The sequence below is a fragment of the Gopherus evgoodei genome, unplaced genomic scaffold (assembly GCF_007399415.2).
Source record: "Gopherus evgoodei ecotype Sinaloan lineage unplaced genomic scaffold, rGopEvg1_v1.p scaffold_37_arrow_ctg1, whole genome shotgun sequence".
In the NCBI taxonomy this organism is placed as follows: Eukaryota; Metazoa; Chordata; order Testudines; family Testudinidae; genus Gopherus; species Gopherus evgoodei.
In genome coordinates, this window is record NW_022060049.1 from 1253592 (window position 1) to 1273004 (window position 19413).

The following is a 19413-nucleotide window of genomic DNA, read 5'->3' on the forward strand; positions in this document are numbered from 1 at the left end:
CCCAAGGTGCCCCAGGCAGGTGTAAATCAGGGGGTCTTGTGCCCATGGGAGAGGTGAGCATCAGGCTGTTTGGGGTCATGGGGATGAGGGTGTCTTGGCTGGTGTGGGATTGGCAGTGGCTCTTTGGGGGGGTGGGGTCTCTGGGCTGGGCAAGGCCATGGAGTTGAGGGGGGTGAGGCTGCTAAAGGCCAGGGCCTGTGGGGGTCTCTAGGTTGTGCCAAGGCACAGGTTTGGCAGGGGTGTGTGTCGGGGGAGTATCCAGTGAATGCTGTGTCTGATGGTCCTTTCTCCCTGCAGGATGTCTTCAGTGGAGGGTGAGGGGTGTCTGGGGTGCAGGGTTGATGATGGGAGAGGGGGCTCTGGGTTGGGGCGTGTGTGTGTGTGTGTGTGAGAGAGAGAGAGAGAGAGAGAGAATCTCTGGGTTGGGCCCAGGTGTGGGATTGGCAGAGAGGGTGCTCTCGGGATTGGGTCATGGGGTTGGGATGCATGGCAGGTGAGGATGTGTCTGACAGTCCTGTCTCTCCATGGGGAGCTGGGGCAGGGTCTCTGGCCCAGGGTAGCATGGGCAGGCTGGTGATGGGGCAGTGTCTGATAGTCCATTCTCCCTGCAGGGTGCACACCTGGCAGTGATTGACTCCCTGATGATAGCCTTTGCTGTGGAATCCACCCACTCACTGAGTGCCCCCCCTGGCACCGACCTTGGCGCTGGCTCCTGGGAGCAGAAGCTCCTCTGCTGGGTGGACACGGTATGATGGTGGGATGCTGGGGGAACTATGGGGGGAGCCATGGCCCCTGGTGCCCTCTAGCTTTGAGATGCTTGTTCCCCGGAGACTGCTCTGAGTGGGAGCCCCCATCTGACACAGGGAGTGGTCTCCTGCCACCCTAGAGACTCTGGCCTCTGGCCCTCAAGCCCGTGCTGAGCTGTCCTCTTCCTGTAGCATCGAGGGAGGGTCTCTCTCCAGACAGGGGGCTCTCCCTGCCTCAGCATAGACTAACCTGTCTCTATCCCCCACAGGTGAACCGCAAGCTGCAGGAGAGCACAGAGCGTGAGGGCTCGCAGCAGCTAGTGCCTGGCACAGAGGGCCAGTCCCAGTCCCAGTCCCCAGCATGCGGCCCCAAGGTGGGTTGGTCTAGCATTGTGCTGAGGTCTTCCTATGGGGGGAACGAGGGGGGTTGTGTGGGGCCCTCTAGCTCAAAGCAGGGTGAGTGAGCAGGGCCACTGCACCATGGCAGGTGGTGTGGTGGGGCCATGGGGTATTGCTGGGGCTTGTTGGCATTAACTCCTTCAGGAAGGGGCTGTGGCTGGTCCCCGGAGGCCATGGACCAAGGGACACCTGCCCTTTTCTGCCCTATTGTGGGAGGGGCGGGCACTGTCCATCTTCAAGTCTGCTTCTGGATGTCTCCTTCTTGGCCGTGCTGTGTGTGTGTTTGGGGGGTGGGAGGGATTGTGTGTGTTCTGACCTCCTGGGGGTGATGGATCCCAGTGTAGTTGCTGCCCCCACATGCTTCCCTCCCACCCCATGCTCCCCTGTCTGGGCAGTGCTCCCTGGCTCCCAGTGCTGCCCTGGTGGGTAAGCAAGGGGCGGCTCTGTGCCTGGGGGTGAGCAGAGGTGTGGGGGTATTTCTGTGCACCCCTCCTGCACTCAGGGACGGGAGCTCCCCTACCCCCACGCTGGGCATGCAGTCTGCCATCCCCTGCTGCAGGGCTGCCCTGGGGCAGCTGGCGTGACCCCTGCGTGGCTGCCCATGGAGGTTCGCTGTGTGACTCTTCTCTTCTGCGTCTCTCTCTCCTCCTTCCTGTGGCCTTTCTCCTTCCTCCGCATCAGTGTCCCACCAGGTGGTACTGGAAACTGGTTCCTGTAAGTGGGTGGTTTATTTACTCTCCCCTCGCCTGTGACAACTCTGATGGCCCGGGCAATATCCTGCCAGTGCTGCTGGCTGTAGGTCTGCATGCCAAGAGACCCCCCCCACCCCAAGCAAAGGATGCTGGGGCCCCAGAGCACTGTGGGAAGGATGGCCCCCATGGGAGTGTGAGGAGAGACCCCAGAGCACTGTAGGGGGGAGGGGAGAGGAGAGGAAGGTGGCAGGCCCCAGGACACTGGGAAGGATGGCCCCTGTGGGGGGTGGGAGGAGAGGTAGGGAGAGGCACTAGTGTACTGTGGGGTGTGTGTGGCCCCAGGGCACTGTGGGAAGGGTGCCCCCTGGGGTGAGGGGAGGTCCCAGAACCCTGGGGAGGGCAGGCCCCAGGACACTGGGAAGGATGGCCCCTGTGTGGGTGGTGGTGGCGAGGGGCAGGCCCCAGGGCACTCTGGGAAGGGTGGCCCCTGTGTGGGTGGTGGTGGCGAGGGGCAGGCCCCAGGACACTGGGAAGGATGGCCCCTGTGTGGGTGGTGGTGGCGAGGGGCAGGCGCCAGGGCACTGTGGGAAGGGTGCCCCCTGGGGTGAGGGGAGGTCCCAGAACCCTGGGGAGGGCAGGCCCCAGGGCACTGTGGGAAGGATGGCCCCCATGGGAGTGTGAGGAGAGACCTCAGAGCACTGTGGGGGGGGAGGGGAGAGGAGAGGGAGGTGGCAGGCCCCAGGACACTGGGAAGGATGGCCCCTGTGTGGGTGGTGGTGGCGAGGGGCAGGCCCCAGGGCACTGTGGGAAGGGTGGCCCCTGTGTGGGTGGTGGTGGAGAGGGGCAGGCCCCAGGGCACTGTGTGGGGGAGAGCCCCTGTGAGGGTTGATGAGGAGGGGCCTCAGCACTGAGGGAAGTTCCTACTCTGGAATGGGTGGTGGACCAGAGCAGGCACCCTCCCACAATGCTGTGGGGAAGCCATTCCTTCTCCACCCCTGGGCTTGGCGAATGGTGGGGAGGGGAGGCTGGGTCCCTTGGATGCCATCCTGTCCCTTGGGGGTGGAAGGCAGCATCCTCAATGGTCTGGGTGGGGCTCTCTTGGGTGGTGAGTCTGCTGGGCTCAGACCAGAGGATGCCCTGTCAGACCCCATTGTGGGGGATTTCTGCTGGGAAGTGGTGGGAGGTGCCCGTCACTAGAGGCCAGCAGATGGTGATCAATGCATCCCAGCATCCTTTGCTCACAACTCCTCCCCCTCCTCCCCGTGTACCCCCTTCTTCAGTCTCTTAGCTTCTTACACACAGGTCTGTGGCATCTGCCTTGCTGAGCAAGGTCAGGGGTGAATCCCCTTCTGGTGGCTGGGAAGGGAGGGGCATTGCCTGGGTCTTGCCAGGTTCAGGATCCATGTGGGGGATGGGTCAGGTTAAGGGTACATAGGACTGTCCAGCCTGTGACCCCCCAAAACGGACCCTATGGCTGCACTGGGGACAGTTGGGTTCAGTAATGAGCTAAAAGACCCAAGAGTGGGGGAGTCGGACAGCCAATCAAAAGCAGCATGCTGGTCACGTGACATCCCCCCTCCTTTTTCTTGCTCTTATCCCCCTCCAGGGGTTAAGGCCCCCAGTGCTCTGGGGTCCAGGCTACAAGCAGGAGGGTGCCCACTCCCAGGGTTAGGTTAGAATTGGGTTTGAGGGGTGCCCCACAGGCTAGTTGGGCTATAGGAAGGAATCTTTGCAGGGACCCCTGCTGCATGTTAGGAGAGGGCCATCCTGGGGCAGGCTCAGAAGGCAGTGCCCCAGAGGGAAGGGCTGTAAAATGGCACCCCCCACAGGCCTGGCTAGGTAGCAGCTCCCTCCCTGTGGCGCTCTCTCCAGCAGCCGCTGGGCCCCCGCATTGACAAGGCTTTCTCTTTCCTTTGCTGTTGCATCCAGCATGCCATCGCTTTTTGTTTGAAGGAATCGGGGAGTAAACCTCCTGTGGTAACGTATCACTCAGTGCCTGTGCCCTGCTGTTTCCGCTGCTGCGTGCCCGCTGCACCCACTGAGCTTATTTCTGTTCTGTTCCATCCCCTGCCTGGGGGGCTGGTTATACCTCCTGCAATGCCCCTGCCCCCAGCCCATCTCCCCACAGCAGCAGGCCCTGCCCATGCTGAAAGGTTTCAAAGTGCAGTGGCCTCTGGGCCTGATGGGTTGGCATGAATGACTGGGGCATCACTTGCTATGAGGCAATGGGGGCAGCTCCCCCAGACCTTGGTTTGCTTCCCCCAGGCTTTTCATAAGTCTGTGCTCCACTATGTCACTCCCCCTTGACTTTGCAGGGTACAATAGAAGCATAGACTATTACATGTGACAAGGCAGCTTTGCCCCCCAAAGGCTGCCCCTGTGGAGCGATAGGGTGTTTGCACAGGCCTAGCGTCATGGTGCCATCTAGTGGCCGCAGCCCACCCAGTGGCCAAGAGGGTGCCAGGGGAGTGAGTCCCTCCTAGTTCCAAAGGTCCCAGGTTTGATTCACTGTGCTGGCATACACACCACTGTGCCCCCTTCCCCCCCCTCCCTGGGTTAGCTATGGGGTGGCCCAGGTGATGGACACGCCTGGAGGAGCTGCCCCAAGCTGGGGACAGGCAGCCCTGTGTTTGGCTGAAGTGTCGTCGCCACCCCTGCTAAGGGAACTGTAAGCCTCATGGACTCTGCTTTCCACCAGCGGGGATGCCATTGCAAGGGAGCAGCACAGGATGGATTGGCACCCCCAGCCTATGTCAGGGAGGTGGGGGAGTCTGGTTCACAGGCCTGTGGGACCTCTGGGCTGTAATGGAGCAGTTGATGACTCGTGGACCAGACTGCCCCACCCCCCATCTGATAGGGTCTCCTGACCCCTTCTGTTGGGGTCCTGCAGCGTCTGGGCTGTGGTGTGTTGGAGGGGGCAGGGATTCCCCAAGCAATATTTTTTGGGGTGAGGGAGCGCTCCCTCCCAGTCCCTGCCAGGGGCTCATTGCAGCAGGAATAACAGGGCATCCCATAACTTTGTTTGTCCCCTTTTTTTCATGCCTTTGTGAGGCTGTCTGTCTGGCCTGCTGGCCGTCTGTCTGTTGGCTGTGCCCCACCCCTGCTGTAGTTGCACACTCCTGCCCTGCTCAGCTCTGTGTGCCCGCTGCGCCGGGATGCTGGCTGTTGTCTTGTCTCCTGTGCTTGAGTGGCGAGTGTTGCAGTGACCTCAGGGCAGGACGGGAAGGGGTGTCCTGTTCCCCCAGCTGGGGCCTCTCAATGCAGGGGGGCCTGGCCAAGAGCAGGGGGCCCCAGCTTGTCTTTCCTGCTTTCCTCCCTCCGTGCCAGGCCTGTGGGGCAGTAGGGCAGCCCTAGACTGAGGGCAGGGGGAGGGCTATTGTGTTGAGCTGCCCCCAAACTCCTTCCTCCCCATGGTGGGCAGGGGGTACTGTGTCCTGTGTGCTGCGGGGGTAGGGGGTGGAGTGTGGCATCCCCAGGTCACAGCTCATCCTGGCTGCTCTGCCCCTTGGGACCCCAGCCACAGCCCCCCTGCCCTGAGGGAGCCTGATCCCTCCTAGCACGAAGCCTTTTCCTGATGCCCCATATGGGAGGGGGAGCCATGTTGGGATGAGTGGACTTTTCTCAATGGGGTGCTGGGGGCACAGGGGAGAAAATACCTGGAAGAGGGAACCCAAGGCTGGGTGTGAATGGGGGCACTAGTGGTCTGCTGAGCCATAGAGACCCTGGGGGGTGGGGGTGGGGGGGCTGGGAGAATAGGGATTCTGTAGCCAGCATGCTGGGGACAGCTGGAGTGATGGGAGGGGGCAGGGTCGCTAGGCAGTTGAGGGCCCCTGACCTGAGAGGGTGGCAGGTAGAGTGGAGGAGCCTGCAATGCCACTGGCTTTGCAATTCCTCCCCCTCCCCCATGGGGGGGGGCACCCTCCAGCTGTTCATCCCCCTCTCTGTCTCTGCAGATCCGCTACCGGAAGGACAAGGTGCTGCCCAAACAGACGCCCTGCTTCACCCCCGTCATGGGCATGAAGGACTTGGCCAATGGGGGTGCCATCGCTGCCACCATTCACTATTACTGCCCTGATGTGGTGCGTCTGGAGGGTGAGTTCAGATGTGGGGCGGGACTAAGGAAGGGGTGCCAGGCAGTGATGGGTTGGTAGCCTGGGGGCTGTGCTGGCTGGGTGGAACAGTCCCTGGGGCTGAGTGGGAAAGTCCCTGAGGCGGGGAGGGGGAAGGTCCCTGGGGCTGGGAGGGGCAGGGGTTGGGAGCCTGGCTAGGGAGGGGTAGGTTTGGGGGGCAGTCCCTGGGGCCAAGAGGAGGAGGGGAAGATCTGGTGGGGGGGCAGTCCCTGGGGCCAGGAGGGGCAGGGTGGGGAAGGGGGCAGTCCCCGGGCAGCACTCATGCCCCACTCCCTGCAGACGTGTGCCTGAAGGAGACCATGTCGGTGGCCGACAGCCTCTACAACCTGCAGCTGATCCAGGAATTCTGCATTAAGTACCTGGGCGGCTGCTGCCCCCTGGCACTGGAGGACCTGCTCTATGTGCCCCCAGTGCTGAAGGTGAGTGGGGTAAGGGTTGGGGTTGGGGAGGCCTGAGCCAAGGTGCCCCCAGCATGTGGGTGGTGCCCTGTGCAAGGGAGACTTGTCTATGTGGTGGGAAGGGGTCATCCAGCCCCAGCTGGTGAGGGAGCTTGGGGCAGGAGTCCTGCCTTTTGGCGGGGGCAGGGGGACGGAGCTCACTGAGGGGAGCCATGGGTACTTGTGTGGAGTGAGGTGGCTGGCTCGGACTCACCCTGGCAGGACACCCCTCCTTTTGGGGCTAAGTTAAACATAACCATAAAGCTCTTGGCTCTGGAGTTCTAGGGGTGGGGGGGCTCTGCCCAGCTCTCTGTGACTGCAGGCCCCCCAGCCTGCACCCTTTGCTCTCCACTGAGGCAGAAGAGTGCGGATTAGGCAGCCTGGCAGAATAGCTTGGCTTGGTCCTAATGAGGCCTTGGCTGGTGCCTCCGGCTGCTCTAATTGGGGCTGTGCAGACTGGCACAAAGGGCCTGCTCTGGGCTGGGCCTGGTGCCCCCAGCCCTGGAGTCCCTGCTGTGCTCACGGGTGCCTTGGTCTTGGGGGAGGGGGCACCCTGCTCCTCCTGGTCTGCACGCACCCAGGGGTGTGTGTGTGGAATGGGGAGTCCATCCTTTCTCTCTCCTGGCTAGAGGGTGCCTGGGGCAGGAGGATGGGGGTGTCTCATTGCTTTGGCCTCTTCGGAGCATGTGAGCAGTTGTTCTGCCTCCCCTGCAGATCAACATTGGGGTGTTCCTGGCTGAGCTCTTCCTGTGCTTCGAGGTGCTCAAGCCGGATTTCGTGCGCCCCAAGGAGCTGAGGGGACTCAAAGGTACCAGGGGCTCTGTCAGTCCCTGCTGGGCCAGCCTAAGTCTGGGGGGATGGTTTCTCGTCTCCTCCAGACATCACCCTGGGGCAAAGCTGCCTCTAATCCCTCCCCTTTGGCTGGCACTAGACTCCCCTGGTCACAGTTGGGTACGGCGGGGCTGGGAAGCCCTGTCTGAAAGGGGCAGATATCTCCTGCCTGGGGTCCAGCATAGGATGTCATGCTGACTGCTCCTGGAAGGTGTGAGGGGTTCGTTGCATCCCCCAGCCATGGGAGACTCCCCGCTTCTAGCCACCCTGCCCTGGCTGTGGCTGCTGCTCCCTGCCCAAGGTTGGGGCAGGGGAGGAGTGGGAGTGGAGCATGCTGGGAGCTGGCTCAGCCCAGCCCCAGAACAAAGGCCCTGTGTTGGCGAAGCCCTTTGAAGGACCTTGTCTGCTGTTCAGGTCGGGGTTGTGGGGCTGGCAGCATGGCCTGGGTGGATGCTGGCCATGCCCGTCCCCCAGGAGTGGCTGGGGGCAGAGACTCATGCTCCCTGCCTGCCTTCCAGATCCTCCTGCAGTGAGTGACTCCCTGACGCCCAGCAGTGGGAACAGCAACAGGTGAGTCTTGGCAGCCCTGCAGCCTGCCATGGTGGGCAGGTCTTACTGTGGTACCTAGGAGCTGGTGAGTGAGGGGCCAGGTGGCACTCTCCCCTGGCAGTCAGTGCTGGCCCTAGTGCGGCACTAGGGGGCATTGCAGGGGGTGCTCTCCCCTGGCAGTCAGTGCTGGCCCCAGTGCGGCACTAGGGGGCATTGCAGGGGGTGCTCTCCCCTGGCAGTCAGTGCTGGCCCTAGTGCGGCACTAGGGGGCATTGCAGGGGGTGCTCTCCCCTGGCAGTCAGTGCTGGCCCTAGTGCGGCACTAGGGGGCATTGCAGGGGGTGCTCTCCCCTGGCAGTCAGTGCTGGCCCCAGTGCGACAGTCAGGGGTGCTCTCGCCAGGTCACTCCAGTCTGACTGGACTGGTAGCACCGGGTCATTCCCTCCTGCTGAGCTCTTGATGACTCTTCCATAAAGCTGGTGGGTCTCAGGGGTACTGTGGAGCCTGACCTCTCTTCATCCCCTTGGAGATCGGGAGGTTCCTCTGGGCTGGGCTGTGCTGTGGGGCTGGAGTCTCTGCAGCACCTACCTGCTGGGATTCTGTTTTCCGGGTCCTGGCTGGGCTCATACTGATGCCATGATTCGCCTGGCAGCTTAAATAGTGCCTGGGCAGGATCAGCTCTGACCCACTAGGTGGACCCCTGCAGCCATTGGTTTGTCCCCCTCTCTGGGGGCAGCAAGTGTATCGTGATTGAGGAGGAGGAAAGTGGGGAGGGATTGATGAGGGGGCAATTTCCTCCTCCACTCTAGAAGAGAAACATTCAATGAGGATGTGAGACTGGGCTGCCCCTCCCCCAAAAGAGAACACCCTCTTCTCCCCCCCCCCCAACAATTGGATTTTTTTTTTTTTTAAATTAAGTGGGTTTTCGTTTTTTCTTCAACCTGGGTCTCTGCAGAACAGGATATTGGCTCAAAACAGCTGTGGGAGTTCCTGGCAGAGCCCTCTCAGAACTGGGGCTAGAACCCAGGAGTCCTCCCGCTCCTGCTCTAACCACTAACCCTCACACCATTCCAGGAGCTGGGGCTAGAACCCAGGAGTCCAGGCTCCCTGTCACTGCTCTAACCACTAGCCCCCACTCCATTCCAGGAGCTGGGGATAGAACCCAGGAGTCCTGGCTTATGAATCACGGTTCTCCCTGCCATCCTGACCAGAGCTTCATTTAGTTAACTTCCTGCCAGGAAGCAAGGGCAGAACTTGAATGAAATTAGTTTGTAAAATCCAATCTGAGCCTGGCTGGCTTCTGCCCCAAATCAATGCCCCTGCCATGCTGCAACCAAGGCAGAGCTCCTCCTGGTGGATCCCTGAGTGTGACAACATCCCCAGCAGTGGGGTACACCCAAAGCCAGGTGCCTGCTGGTGGGCTGGCATAGGGTGCCTATGGGTTGCTGCTCAGATGTCTCCTCTGGGGCCAGGTGGTGCTGAGCTGGCACCTGTGGGCTCAGGTGTGATCTAATGTGCTCCAGTCTCATGTGCGGTCTCTCTTTCAGTGGTTCCCCGGTGTTCAGCTTCCTACACCCACTCCTGCCAGGCGGGCAGCCACAGTCCCCGCTCAGAGGCTCGCTAGGTGAGATGCCATGCCCTTGATGGGGGATGGGGTCAGCAGAGCCAGGGTAACCACTAGGCGAACTGGGCGGCTGCCTAGGGCACCACGATTTGGGGGTGCCAAAAAGCAGTGCGCCCCAATTTTTTTTTTTACACTACAGTGGAGTCAAATCTTACATGGGGGTTTAGCTTCTAAGGTCAGCGTGTAAGAGGAAAATCAGATATAGTGAAAATTACCATAAAGTACAGTATACACTAGAACAGGGGTCCTCAACCTACGGCATGCGTGCCAAAGGTGGCACGCGACCCCCCCCTTTTTTTTAATGGCAGGCTGCAGGTCCTGGCCTCTGCTGAGTCCGCTGCCAGCCTGGGGTTCCGTTCACTCAGCCAGAGGCGGGCTGAGTGGGCCGGCAGCCGGGACCCCAGACCGGCAGCTCTGCTCAGCCTCCTGCTGGCCTGGGTGACCGGTCTGGGCTTCCGACTGTTCACCCAGGGTTCTGTCCGCTGGCCTGGGGTTCCATTCACTGTAACCCGCAGCCTGCCATTTAAAAAAAAAATCTGCTCGTGTGCCGTAGGTTGAGGACCTCTGTTCTAGTGTGTGCAGTACACACAGTATTTTATGGTAACTTTCACTATACGTGATTTTCCTCTTATGCACTGACCTTAGAACCTAACCGCCGCATAAGATGCGACTCCCCTGTGTTCATTTTTGAAAGTTTGTAATAAGTGATGCTCTGCGGGGGCGCAAGGTGGATGTTTCGCGTAGGGTACAAAATATCCTTGCACCAGCCCTGGGTGTCGGGGAAGGCTCCAGCTATTGCTGGGGCTGTGTGGGGTTCGGGCTTGGTCTGACCTTAGCTGGGGGTACACTCCCCTGACCAATGCCTGATGTCTGCGAGGGTCCCCAGCTAGGAGCTCCAGAGCCCCCATAGGGGAAAAATGGGGGACCTCCAAGGCCCACCCAGCTTGATCTGTCCCTGAACCCCTTGAGTTGGCATCCAGGCCTCTGCCCCAAACCATCCTGGAGGGGGCTGGGGACAGCTCTGGTTTATTCTAGGGGGGACATAAGGTGGATCTGTGGGGTTTCTGGGGTGGGGGGTGGATGGTTCTGGGGTGGGGGCTGGGGAGGATGGATCTGAGTCATCCTGGAGGGCTGGCAGGCTGGGGTCCCAAGATGTTGGGGTGAGCCATTCTGTGAAGTCCCTAGATGGTTTTGGGTTGGGGGCTGTGGGCCATCTGAGAGGGCAGGGTTCCAAGGGTTGGGGTGCTCTGGGCTGTCACAGGAGGGGGCTGGTGTGAGGTCCGAGGGACTTGGGGGCTCCAGGCTGTCTGGGGGGTTGTGTGTGACTGTAGCTCTGTGCCCCAGGTTCCATGCACCACTCTACCTCAATGTCCCATGTGGAGGGCGGATTTGGCAAATCCTGGAGCAAGAAACAGCTGAGGTGAGGCAGGAAGGGGCTGAGTGGGTGGGGAGCATCTCAGGTATGGGGGCTGGGCCAGGAGCTGCTGGGTGTTGGGCCCTAACCCTCTCTCCACAGCCTTTCTCTCCCCCCCCCCACTTTTTCTGTGCAAGGGGTAGGGGTGGGAATGGGGATATGGGAGATAGGGCCTTCTCACAGCTCAGCCCATTCCACCCCCAGCTCTGTGCAGGGGCCTGGGGGGGCTGTCCTTTTCTGTGGGCATGGCTTGTCTCTCCGTAGCCAGCCCCTAGCCCCCTACTGTCCTCACAGTCATCTGTGCTCTGTGTGGGGCCTGTTCCAACTCTGGGGTGGGCATGTTGGGGTGGAGTGGGGCCCATCCCTTTCTGGGGCAGGGCCTGTCTCTGGCCAGCCCCTCACCCCTCCTTTCCCTGCAGCCATCCGCTGTCACAGGCCGTGTCATTTAGCATCCCTTTTGGGCTGGACAGTGACGTGGACATCGTGATGGGGAACCCCGTGGGCATGCTGCGTTCCATCAGCTCAGACAGCCTGGCACCTGTGCCCACTCGCTTGGCCCGCTCCCCTGGTCCCCTCCCTGAGGATGCTGCCCAGCGGCTGGCCAAGGACGAGGCCCCCAATGGGCCGGTGGCGCCGCACCGGACAGTGCACAAGGTGGCGCTGTCTGCCAAGGGGGTTGTGGAGCGCGAAGGCCCCCCTGTGGAGAACGGGCTGGCGGACGGGTACCCTGACCTGCCCACCATTGAGGAGGCCCTGCAGATCATTCACAGCAGTGAGCGCCTGCACCCTGAGGGGGCGGCCGATGGCTTCTACCTGCATTCGCCAGAGCCAGCCAAGCCCACCCAGGCGCCAGAGCCCACACCAGCACTGGCTGTCTACCGCTTCCACAGCGGGCCCCCCAACGGGCGTGCCGAGGCCCCCACCCCCCCGGGGAATGGCAGCTTGGACTCGGACGCTGAGGACCCTGCCCGCCTGCCTGGCACCAAGGACGACACCTCCTCGGGCCTGAGCTCGCTGAGCTCCCAGCCTGACAGCGCAGGCTCCTCGGGTGCTGGCGTGCGCATGACCAGCTTCGCCGAGCGCAAGAAGAAGCTGGTGCCCCCCGAGGGCAAGACCTTGCAGAAGAGCACCGGTGAGAGCTCAGAGGCAGGTGCCGTGCCCCCCGAGGACAGCCCTGGCCGCAGCCCTGCCCTGAGCTCCGAGATGAGCCAGCTGGGTGCCCGGCTGGAGGAGAAGCGGCGTGCCATTGAGGCGCAGAAGAAGCGCATTGAGGCCATCTTTGCCAAGCACCGCCAGCGTCTAGGCAAGAGCGCCTTCCTGCAGCTCAAACGCAGGGACGGGGGCGAGGAGGAGGAGGAGGAGGAGGGGGAGGCCAAGCTGTTGCTGGAGGAGAGGCTGGCCCGGCTGGAGGCAGAGGAGGGGGGCAGCCTGCAGGTGCAGGCTGAGGAGGAAGGGCCAGGCCAGGGCCGCCCAGAGAAGCAGGTGACATTCTCGTCGGAGATCAAGGGGGCCCCATTGGATGAGAACCTGGGCGATTACAACCGGGCTGTGGCCAAGCTGAACACGGCACTCAGCTCCCTGCAGCTGGACATGCACCGCCTGAGCCAGCAGCAGCAGCGCCTACTCCAGGAGAAGAAGCCCAGCCAGGCCTGGGTCATCCCGGCCCCCAAGGGCCCCGCCCCACGGGCCAGTCGGGAATTTGTGCCACCCCGCTCTGTGGAGCTCTCATCTTCACCCTCGCCTTCCCCCTCCCGTAAGCCCCCCGTCCCCGCCGCGCCCCGCTCGCCCCAGCCAGCCCCCAAGAAGGCTGCCCCCACGCCCCCCAAGAGTCCCAAGCATGCCCGGCCTGTGGAGCTGAAGCTGCCTCCCCTGACGCGGGTGCTGACGCCCCCCCACAACGTGGACACCCTGCCCCACCTGCGCAAGTTCTCGCCCAGCCAGGTACCCATGCAGACCCGTTCCTCCATCCACTTCTCGGAGGAGGTAGCTGGGCCGGAGCAGCCGCTTGAGTCCCCTGAACTGGAGACCCAGGGCAACCTGCGCCCTGTGGCCTCCGTGGTGCCACAGGGCGGGGTGGGCAGCGCTCGGGTGTCCGGGGACGGCACCAGTGATGTGTCCTCGCCGGGCGAGCGGCGGAGCAGCCTCATTGAGATCCCGCTGTCCAGCCTCCAGGCTGAGGAGGGTGACGGGGACGACTCGCTGGAGGAGTCACTGACTGAGGTGATGGACATGGAGCCACGAGCCAGCCTGGGATTCTTCTTCAAGGTGAGAGCCAGGCCCCATAGGACAGAACCACACCCCCCCCTCCCATGGCCTATCACTGTGCTGCCTGCCGGAGCCACTCAGGACAGCACTGAGCCTGTCTCAGCCACAACCTGCCATCCTGGCACAAAGCCCCAGGGTTGGGAATGCTCCTCTCCAGGGAGAGGGGAGCAGAGAATAGGACCCAAGGCCTTTCCCCTCTAGGGGGCTGTCACAGAGCTGGGGGGGGGGAGTTAGGGTCCTGCACCCCCCTTTTCCTGCCATTCACCGTGCCTCTCAGCCAGCCAGGAGAACCGAAGGTTTATTAGACGATAGGAACACAGTCCCAAGCAGGGCTTGTAGGTACAACCAGGACCCCTCGGCCAGGTCCCTCTGTGGGGCAGGGATCTTAGACTCCAACCCTGGGGGGTTCCCTCCATTTTTCCAGCCAGCTTCAAACTGAAACTCCCCTGCAGCCGTTTCCTTCCGCTCTTCCCCCACCCCCCTGCCTTTGTTCAGGTTTCTGGGCAAAGGTGTTACCTGGCCCCATCCCCCTCCTGGCTCAGGTTACAGGCCCAGGTATCGCCCCTCAAGTCAAGTCACCCCCTGCTCTCCCATCCCCCATGCAGACGGTCCCAGTAAAACGAGATGCCATTCCCAAGTCAGTCTGCCCTGCTCCCTACTGCTCTGATCCGGCCCCAGGGCAGGGCTCTGGCTGGCTCCGTGTCAGGAATGGCACATGGGGCCTCTCCCCTCTAGGGGTGCTGTCCCCAGCACCAGGAGACTTGCCACTTCAGGCTCCTGTGGGGTTCCCTCCCCGTCCCCCTGGGCTCCCTTGGGTCACAGCCAGCTCCTTCCTGTAGGGAAATCCCGGGGGTACTGTTCTTGGCTCCCTGCCTCCCCCAGGGTCTGCAACAGGGAGCTAGCTGGGATGCAGTCCTGCCCCGCTGGTGCTGTGGCATTGACTGGCAGGTGTCTTGGCAGGCTGCAGCTGGGCTGGGCTGGGGGTTGCTCCTGTCCCAGTGGGCCGTGTGGGGGCAGTGCTTTGGGATGTTAGCTCAGCTGTATAGTTAACCCTTTGGATTCTGCCACAATGAGACTATTGCAGTGGTTCTCGAACTTTTGTACTGGTGACCCCTTTCACATAGCAAGCCTCTGAGTGTGACTCCCCTCCCCTTATCAAGTATAAACACTTTTTAAAAAAAATATATTTAACGCCATTATAAATGCTGGAGGCAAAGCAGGGTTTGGGGTGGAGGCTGACAGCTTGTGACCCCCCCCCATGTATTAATTTCATGACCCCCTGAGGGGTCCTGACCCCCTGGCTGAGAACCCCTGGACTATTGCCTGGAACTCATTGTGGAGGGATGGGGGTGTAGGGTCCATGGGACTTGGGCACCTCAGAATCTTTGGATCTGGGTCTAGCTATTGTCTTTTTTGCTTAACTCACACATGCTGGGGCACTGCAGGGGGTTAACTGACCTGAAAGCAGCAAGAGGACCTGGGCCTCATGCTGCCATCCAGCTCTCATGAGCCATAGCTGTAGGGCTGCTTAGGAAATGACACATTCCCCTGGGGAACTCCTTGCCTCAGGATAGGGTCCAGGGCAGGAACTTTGCTGGCTCTGAGGTTTAGATATTGGTCTGGGTAACACCATTGCTGTTACAGGCCTGGATGGTCAGTATTTGCCCCTGAGCAGGGTGGCTTCCTGCCCCTCCCTCTGAAGCAGCAGGGCCATGGGCTGGGATAGCTAGGCCCTGTCCTCAGCTGTGTGACTTTCTGGGGCCTCTGGGGCTTATGCTGAGGCCAGTGGAGCTGGCAAGTGGATGGTGGTGTTGGAATACCCAGGATTCACTACGGGCTTGTTCTGGCTTCATGGGGATGTGCCCACCCTCCCTGGAGGTGTGGCAGCTCCCCTTGTCCAGTGTAGCTCTCTGTGCCTGTGTCCCAGGGGCTGCTGTGTGCCCACATACCACCCATCACTGTTACCTGCAGAGCCTGGCCTCCCTGCTCACTAGCTCTGTCCCTGCCCAGGATGATGAGAAGCCAGAGGACGAGATGGCCCAGAAACGGGCCAGCCTGCTGGAGCGCCAGCAGCGGCGCAACGAGGAGGCGCGGCAGCGGAAGCAGTGGCTGGAGGCTGAGAAGGAGCAGAAGGAGGAGGCAGCCAGGTGGGTGGGGGGAGTCAAGGGGCAGTGTCAGGGAAGGAGCCCATGTCAGGTGGTGCTCAAGTGGATGGAGGCAGGTGCCAGGGTGACACCCAGGGAAGTGCATGACTGAGCAGCATCAGGGTGGTGCCTGGGGGGGAGGCTGGGTCACAGTGGGTGGAGCCCAGGTCTGCAGGCACCCAGATGGGTGGATGGGGGGCTGGTCTGAGCAGCAGTGGGGTGGTGCCAGGTGGGGTGGTGCAGGGAGTCCTACAGCAGGGCTGGCTGGGAGGCTCTGGGGCAGAGCCCAGCCCCTGATGGCCATACTCCCTGTGCCAGGCTGCAGGCAGAGGAGCGCCCACGGCCAGAGGAGGAAGCAAGCCCACGGCGCGGTGACTTCACACGCCAGGAGTACCAGCGACGCCACCAGCTGAAGCTCATGGAGGACCTGGACAAGGTGCTGCGGCAGAAGCCAACCACAGTGCGCGCCCTCAAGAAGGGGCGGCCCAAGACAGTGTTCTGTGACGACTCGGCCCTGGCCCGCAGCCCAGTCAAGGGGCTCCTCGGTATGGCTGGAGGGAGAGGGTGGTTCATGGACAGTGGGGCTAGGGCGAGGTGGGTTCTTGGGGGCCACCCCTTGCCCAGCTGTCCCATGCAGCTGAACCCCCTATTCCAGGACCTGGGGAGCCCAGGAGTTGAGTTTGACTTAACTTGGGCAGGGAGGTGTCTCTTTGGGGGGCTGGGGAATGTTTTGGGTGCTGTCTGACTGAGCTCTCTGCCCCCCCTGCCCAAGGATCCAGGCTCAGCAAAGTGTACTCCCAGTCGACCCTGTCCCTGTCCACTGTGGCCAACGAGCCTGGGAACTCGCTGACTATCAAGAGACCCTCCAGGTGAGAGCGCTGGGAGTGGGTAGGGGGAGCTGGGCAAGTAACCCCCCTGTGCTTCTGTGTGTGTGTGTGTGTGTACATACTTGCCCCACCCCAGGGGCCTGTAGCAAGGGGAGAAAGCAGCATGGCTCCCATTAGCCAGGAGGGCCCCATTCTGAGGGCTGGCCTAGGGCCATCCCTGGAGTCCTTCCTCGGGTGGGTGGGGGGGGAGTCTCCTGGGTGAGGGGGCAGTGATGGAGCTGGAAGGTTTGGGGTGGGGGGTGACTCCCAGGGAGCTAGAGGGTGAGTCTGACTGGCCCCTGCATTGGAACTCCTGCCCCACCTCTAACTGTCCCCCTGCCCCACAGAGCTGCCTCCCCCTCAGGCCTGATGTCCCCCAGCCGTCTGCTGGGCAGCCAGAGCCGTGAGCGGGACTGGGAGAATGCATCTACTGCCTCGTCGCCTGCCTCTGTGCCTGAGTACACAGGTGAGACCCTCCCACCCTGCCTCCCCATCTGTCCTAGAGTACAGGGATGAGACACCCCTCTGCCTGCCCTACTTCCCCTGCTGCCCTTCCTCCAGCCCAGAGTACACAGGTGAGACCCACCACCACCATCCTGCCCTCTCCCTCCTCTGTGCCTGAGTACACAGATTCATAGAACAGCAGGGTTGGAAGGGACCTCAGGAGATCATCTAGTCCAACCCCCTGCTCAAAGCAGGACCAATCCCTAAATGGCCCCCTCAAGGATTGAGCTCACAACCCTGGGTTTAGCAGGCCAATGCTCAAACCACTGAGCTATCCCTCCCTGTCCTGCCTCCCCACATTTCCACTGCTCCTCCAGCCTCAAGTACATGGGTGAGATCTGCCACCTCCCCACCCTGCATCCCCCATCTTTGCCTTTCCCCACCACCCTGTCTCCATCCAACCTCTCACCTGCCTCAGCTCTGAGTACACAGCTGAAGACACGTCTAGTGGCCACCTCCATCCCCACAGACACTGATTAGAACTGCCTGGGCTGCTCTGCTGGCTGGCTAGGACCCAGTGGGAGTTCCCCTGGGGGCAGGGCCGGGTGGAGCAGTTCCTAGGTCACTGGATCTAGCTCTAACCAACTCTCCCTGGCAGGGCCCAAGCTGTATAAAGAACCAAGCGCGAAGTCCAACAAGCACATCATCCACAATGCGCTGTCCCACTGCTGCCTGGCCGGCCGTGTCAATGAGCCCCACAAGAACAAGATCCTGGAGGTGAGTGGGGGGAACCCCTTGCTCCCCTATCCCGGAGCGGGAGGTGACTGGGTACATCTTTTGGCTCAAGAGGTAGCCCAGGTGGCGGGTGAATGGGGAGGGGGCCTTTGTGTTGTAGGGCTGAGGGCTTCTCTGGTCTCTAATCCCTCCCCTGCCCCCCAGGAGATGGAGAAGAGCAAGGCCCATCACTTCCTGATCCTGTTCCGAGACTCCAGCTGCCAGTTCCGGGCGCTCTACACACCAGCTGGGGAGACAGAGGAGCTGACACGCTTGACGGGCTACGGTCCCCGCACCATCAGCCAGGCCATGATTGAGGGCATCTACAAGTACAACTCAGACCGCAAGCGCTTCACCCAGATCCCTGCCAAGACCATGTCTATGAACGTTGATGCCATCACCATCCAGGGCCACCTCTGGCAGACCAAGAAGCCAGGCACCCCCAAGAAGCCAGGCACCCCTAAATAACCTCACCTGGCCTCTGAGCTGAGCTAGCCCTTCACACAGCTGCTGCTGCAGGACCCCTGGGCCCTGGCTGTGCTCCCAGGCAGAGCCCAGCAAGGGGGGGGAAGGCCTTATCCTGGGAACTGCCAAATACACTAATAAACTATGGGGTCAAAGGGCATGGGGGGGGAGAACTGACTTGGTAAGCCTGGCCCTACCCCTACCCTATGCTGAGGGGAGGGGCTATGTGCCCTTAGACTGGCTCCTCTGCTCTCTGGCCCCCTAGCCATCTGAATGTCAGACTGCAGCCCAGGGGCATGTCTCTCCCCCTCCCTCTATGAGGTTTGGCTCAGCCCCTGGGCTGTGTATATTATACATAACTATACAGAGACTGAGCTATTTAAATGATTTTGCAATGATTTGTATATAGTGAGTTGCATTTGATAAGCAGACTGGGATGAGCTGGGGGTTGGGGGGTGTCTGTCTTCATGTCTTGTCTATTTTGTATCTTCTGAGCTTCTGCCACAATTGAATGATGTATTGAATTTTCCCCCTTGCAGGAAGGGTGCTGGGCACAGGACTGGGCACCATGGGCACTGCCTCAGCCCTGGGGGGGGGAGGGGACCTGGCCTGAGCCCATCTGTGGCTGCCCCAGGGAGCAGGACTCCCAGTGCCCATGGCTTCCCCCACCCCCACAAGCCCAGGTAGCTGCTGTCTGTGCCCCTGCCCCTGGTTGGGGTTGTCCTGCCAGCCCTGTCACTTCCAGAGTGGCTGTGCCCAGCTGGGAGGGGCCTGTTCCTTTCTAGGGGGCTGGCTGGAGCAGAGGGAAGGGCAGCTGGGCCTGGTCAGGTGACAGCCCCCTGGCACTGATTCCTGGGCTGTTGGGCCCCCAGGGCTGGGTGAAGGGGGCAGGGCTTGCTGGCTCCCAGTGGTGGTGGTGGTGGAGACAGGGACCCGAGTAATGCTGTAGTGAGCTGGCAGGGCCCTCACCCTGTCACTTAATAAAGTAACTTAAAGGAGCTTTTGTCTCTGCCTGGTTCCTCAACAGAAGAGCAGCAGCACAGGGGAACTGGGCTCCAGTAGGGCTGGGTGTCAGGAAGCCTGGGCTCTAGCCCCAGCTTGGGGAACGGTGAGGCAAGGTGATCAGAGCAGGGGCCCTGGGATCAGGACTCCCAGGGGCAGCCTCTGGTTTCAGTTGGATCCTACACAGAAAAATTTTCCTTGTGGTTTTATGATGGAAAAACAAACTGCTTCCCAACCCCTCCCCCACTCCCACATGATGCAGGCCAAGCCCTTGCTGGTGCTCAGAGCCTGGGCCAAGGGCTACATGTGGAAAGGGTGGGGGGATGTTCTCCTGGGTTGCAGTGACTCTACCCCCCCCCCCCCCCCCACGTGGCAGCAAGAACTGCTCTGACATAGCCCCACCCCTGTATCAGCTAGGGGGCAGAACTGGTGCCTGACCAGCATGTTTTAACCCGAAGGCTGCCCCTGCTCAGCTCCAACCCCCTCCCTCTGGCACTGAGGGCCTGGCCAGAACAGGGCCCCTCTTCCCCAGCCCTGCCCTAGATTAGCATAGTGCAAGGGTGGGAGGGGTAGGCCTCCCCCATGGCAAGCCCAGGCTCTGGCCCTGCTGGCTTGAGTTGCTGGAGTCCATG

The 19413-nt window shown here is 61.5% G+C and overlaps 1 protein-coding gene across 6 annotated transcripts in view; it reads left to right on the top strand.

Annotated features, from left to right (window-relative positions):
* The window catches only part of CAMSAP3 (calmodulin regulated spectrin associated protein family member 3), a 36263-nt gene extending 17485 nt beyond the window's left edge, over positions 1–18778 (top strand). The window contains exons 3-19 of one of the 6 annotated variants that reach the window (XM_030545527.1): positions 612–746; positions 1016–1120; positions 1827–1859; positions 3767–3814; positions 5791–5929; positions 6247–6386; positions 7119–7212; positions 7754–7805; positions 9331–9407; positions 10752–10827; positions 11241–13086; positions 15097–15233; positions 15549–15775; positions 16003–16099; positions 16444–16562; positions 17199–17317; positions 17480–18778. In XM_030545527.1, coding sequence (XP_030401387.1) covers positions 612–746; positions 1016–1120; positions 1827–1859; positions 3767–3814; positions 5791–5929; positions 6247–6386; positions 7119–7212; positions 7754–7805; positions 9331–9407; positions 10752–10827; positions 11241–13086; positions 15097–15233; positions 15549–15775; positions 16003–16099; positions 16444–16562; positions 17199–17317; positions 17480–17782 — 3747 coding nt within the window. In that variant the 3' untranslated portion in view covers positions 17783–18778. The remainder of the gene's footprint in view (positions 1–611; positions 747–1015; positions 1121–1826; positions 1860–3766; positions 3815–5790; positions 5930–6246; positions 6387–7118; positions 7213–7753; positions 7806–9330; positions 9408–10751; positions 10828–11240; positions 13087–15096; positions 15234–15548; positions 15776–16002; positions 16100–16443; positions 16563–17198; positions 17318–17479) is intronic. The other 5 variants (XM_030545528.1, XM_030545531.1, XM_030545530.1 and 2 more) reach the window with 5 other exon arrangements.
* The last annotated feature ends 635 nt before the right edge of the window (positions 18779–19413 follow it).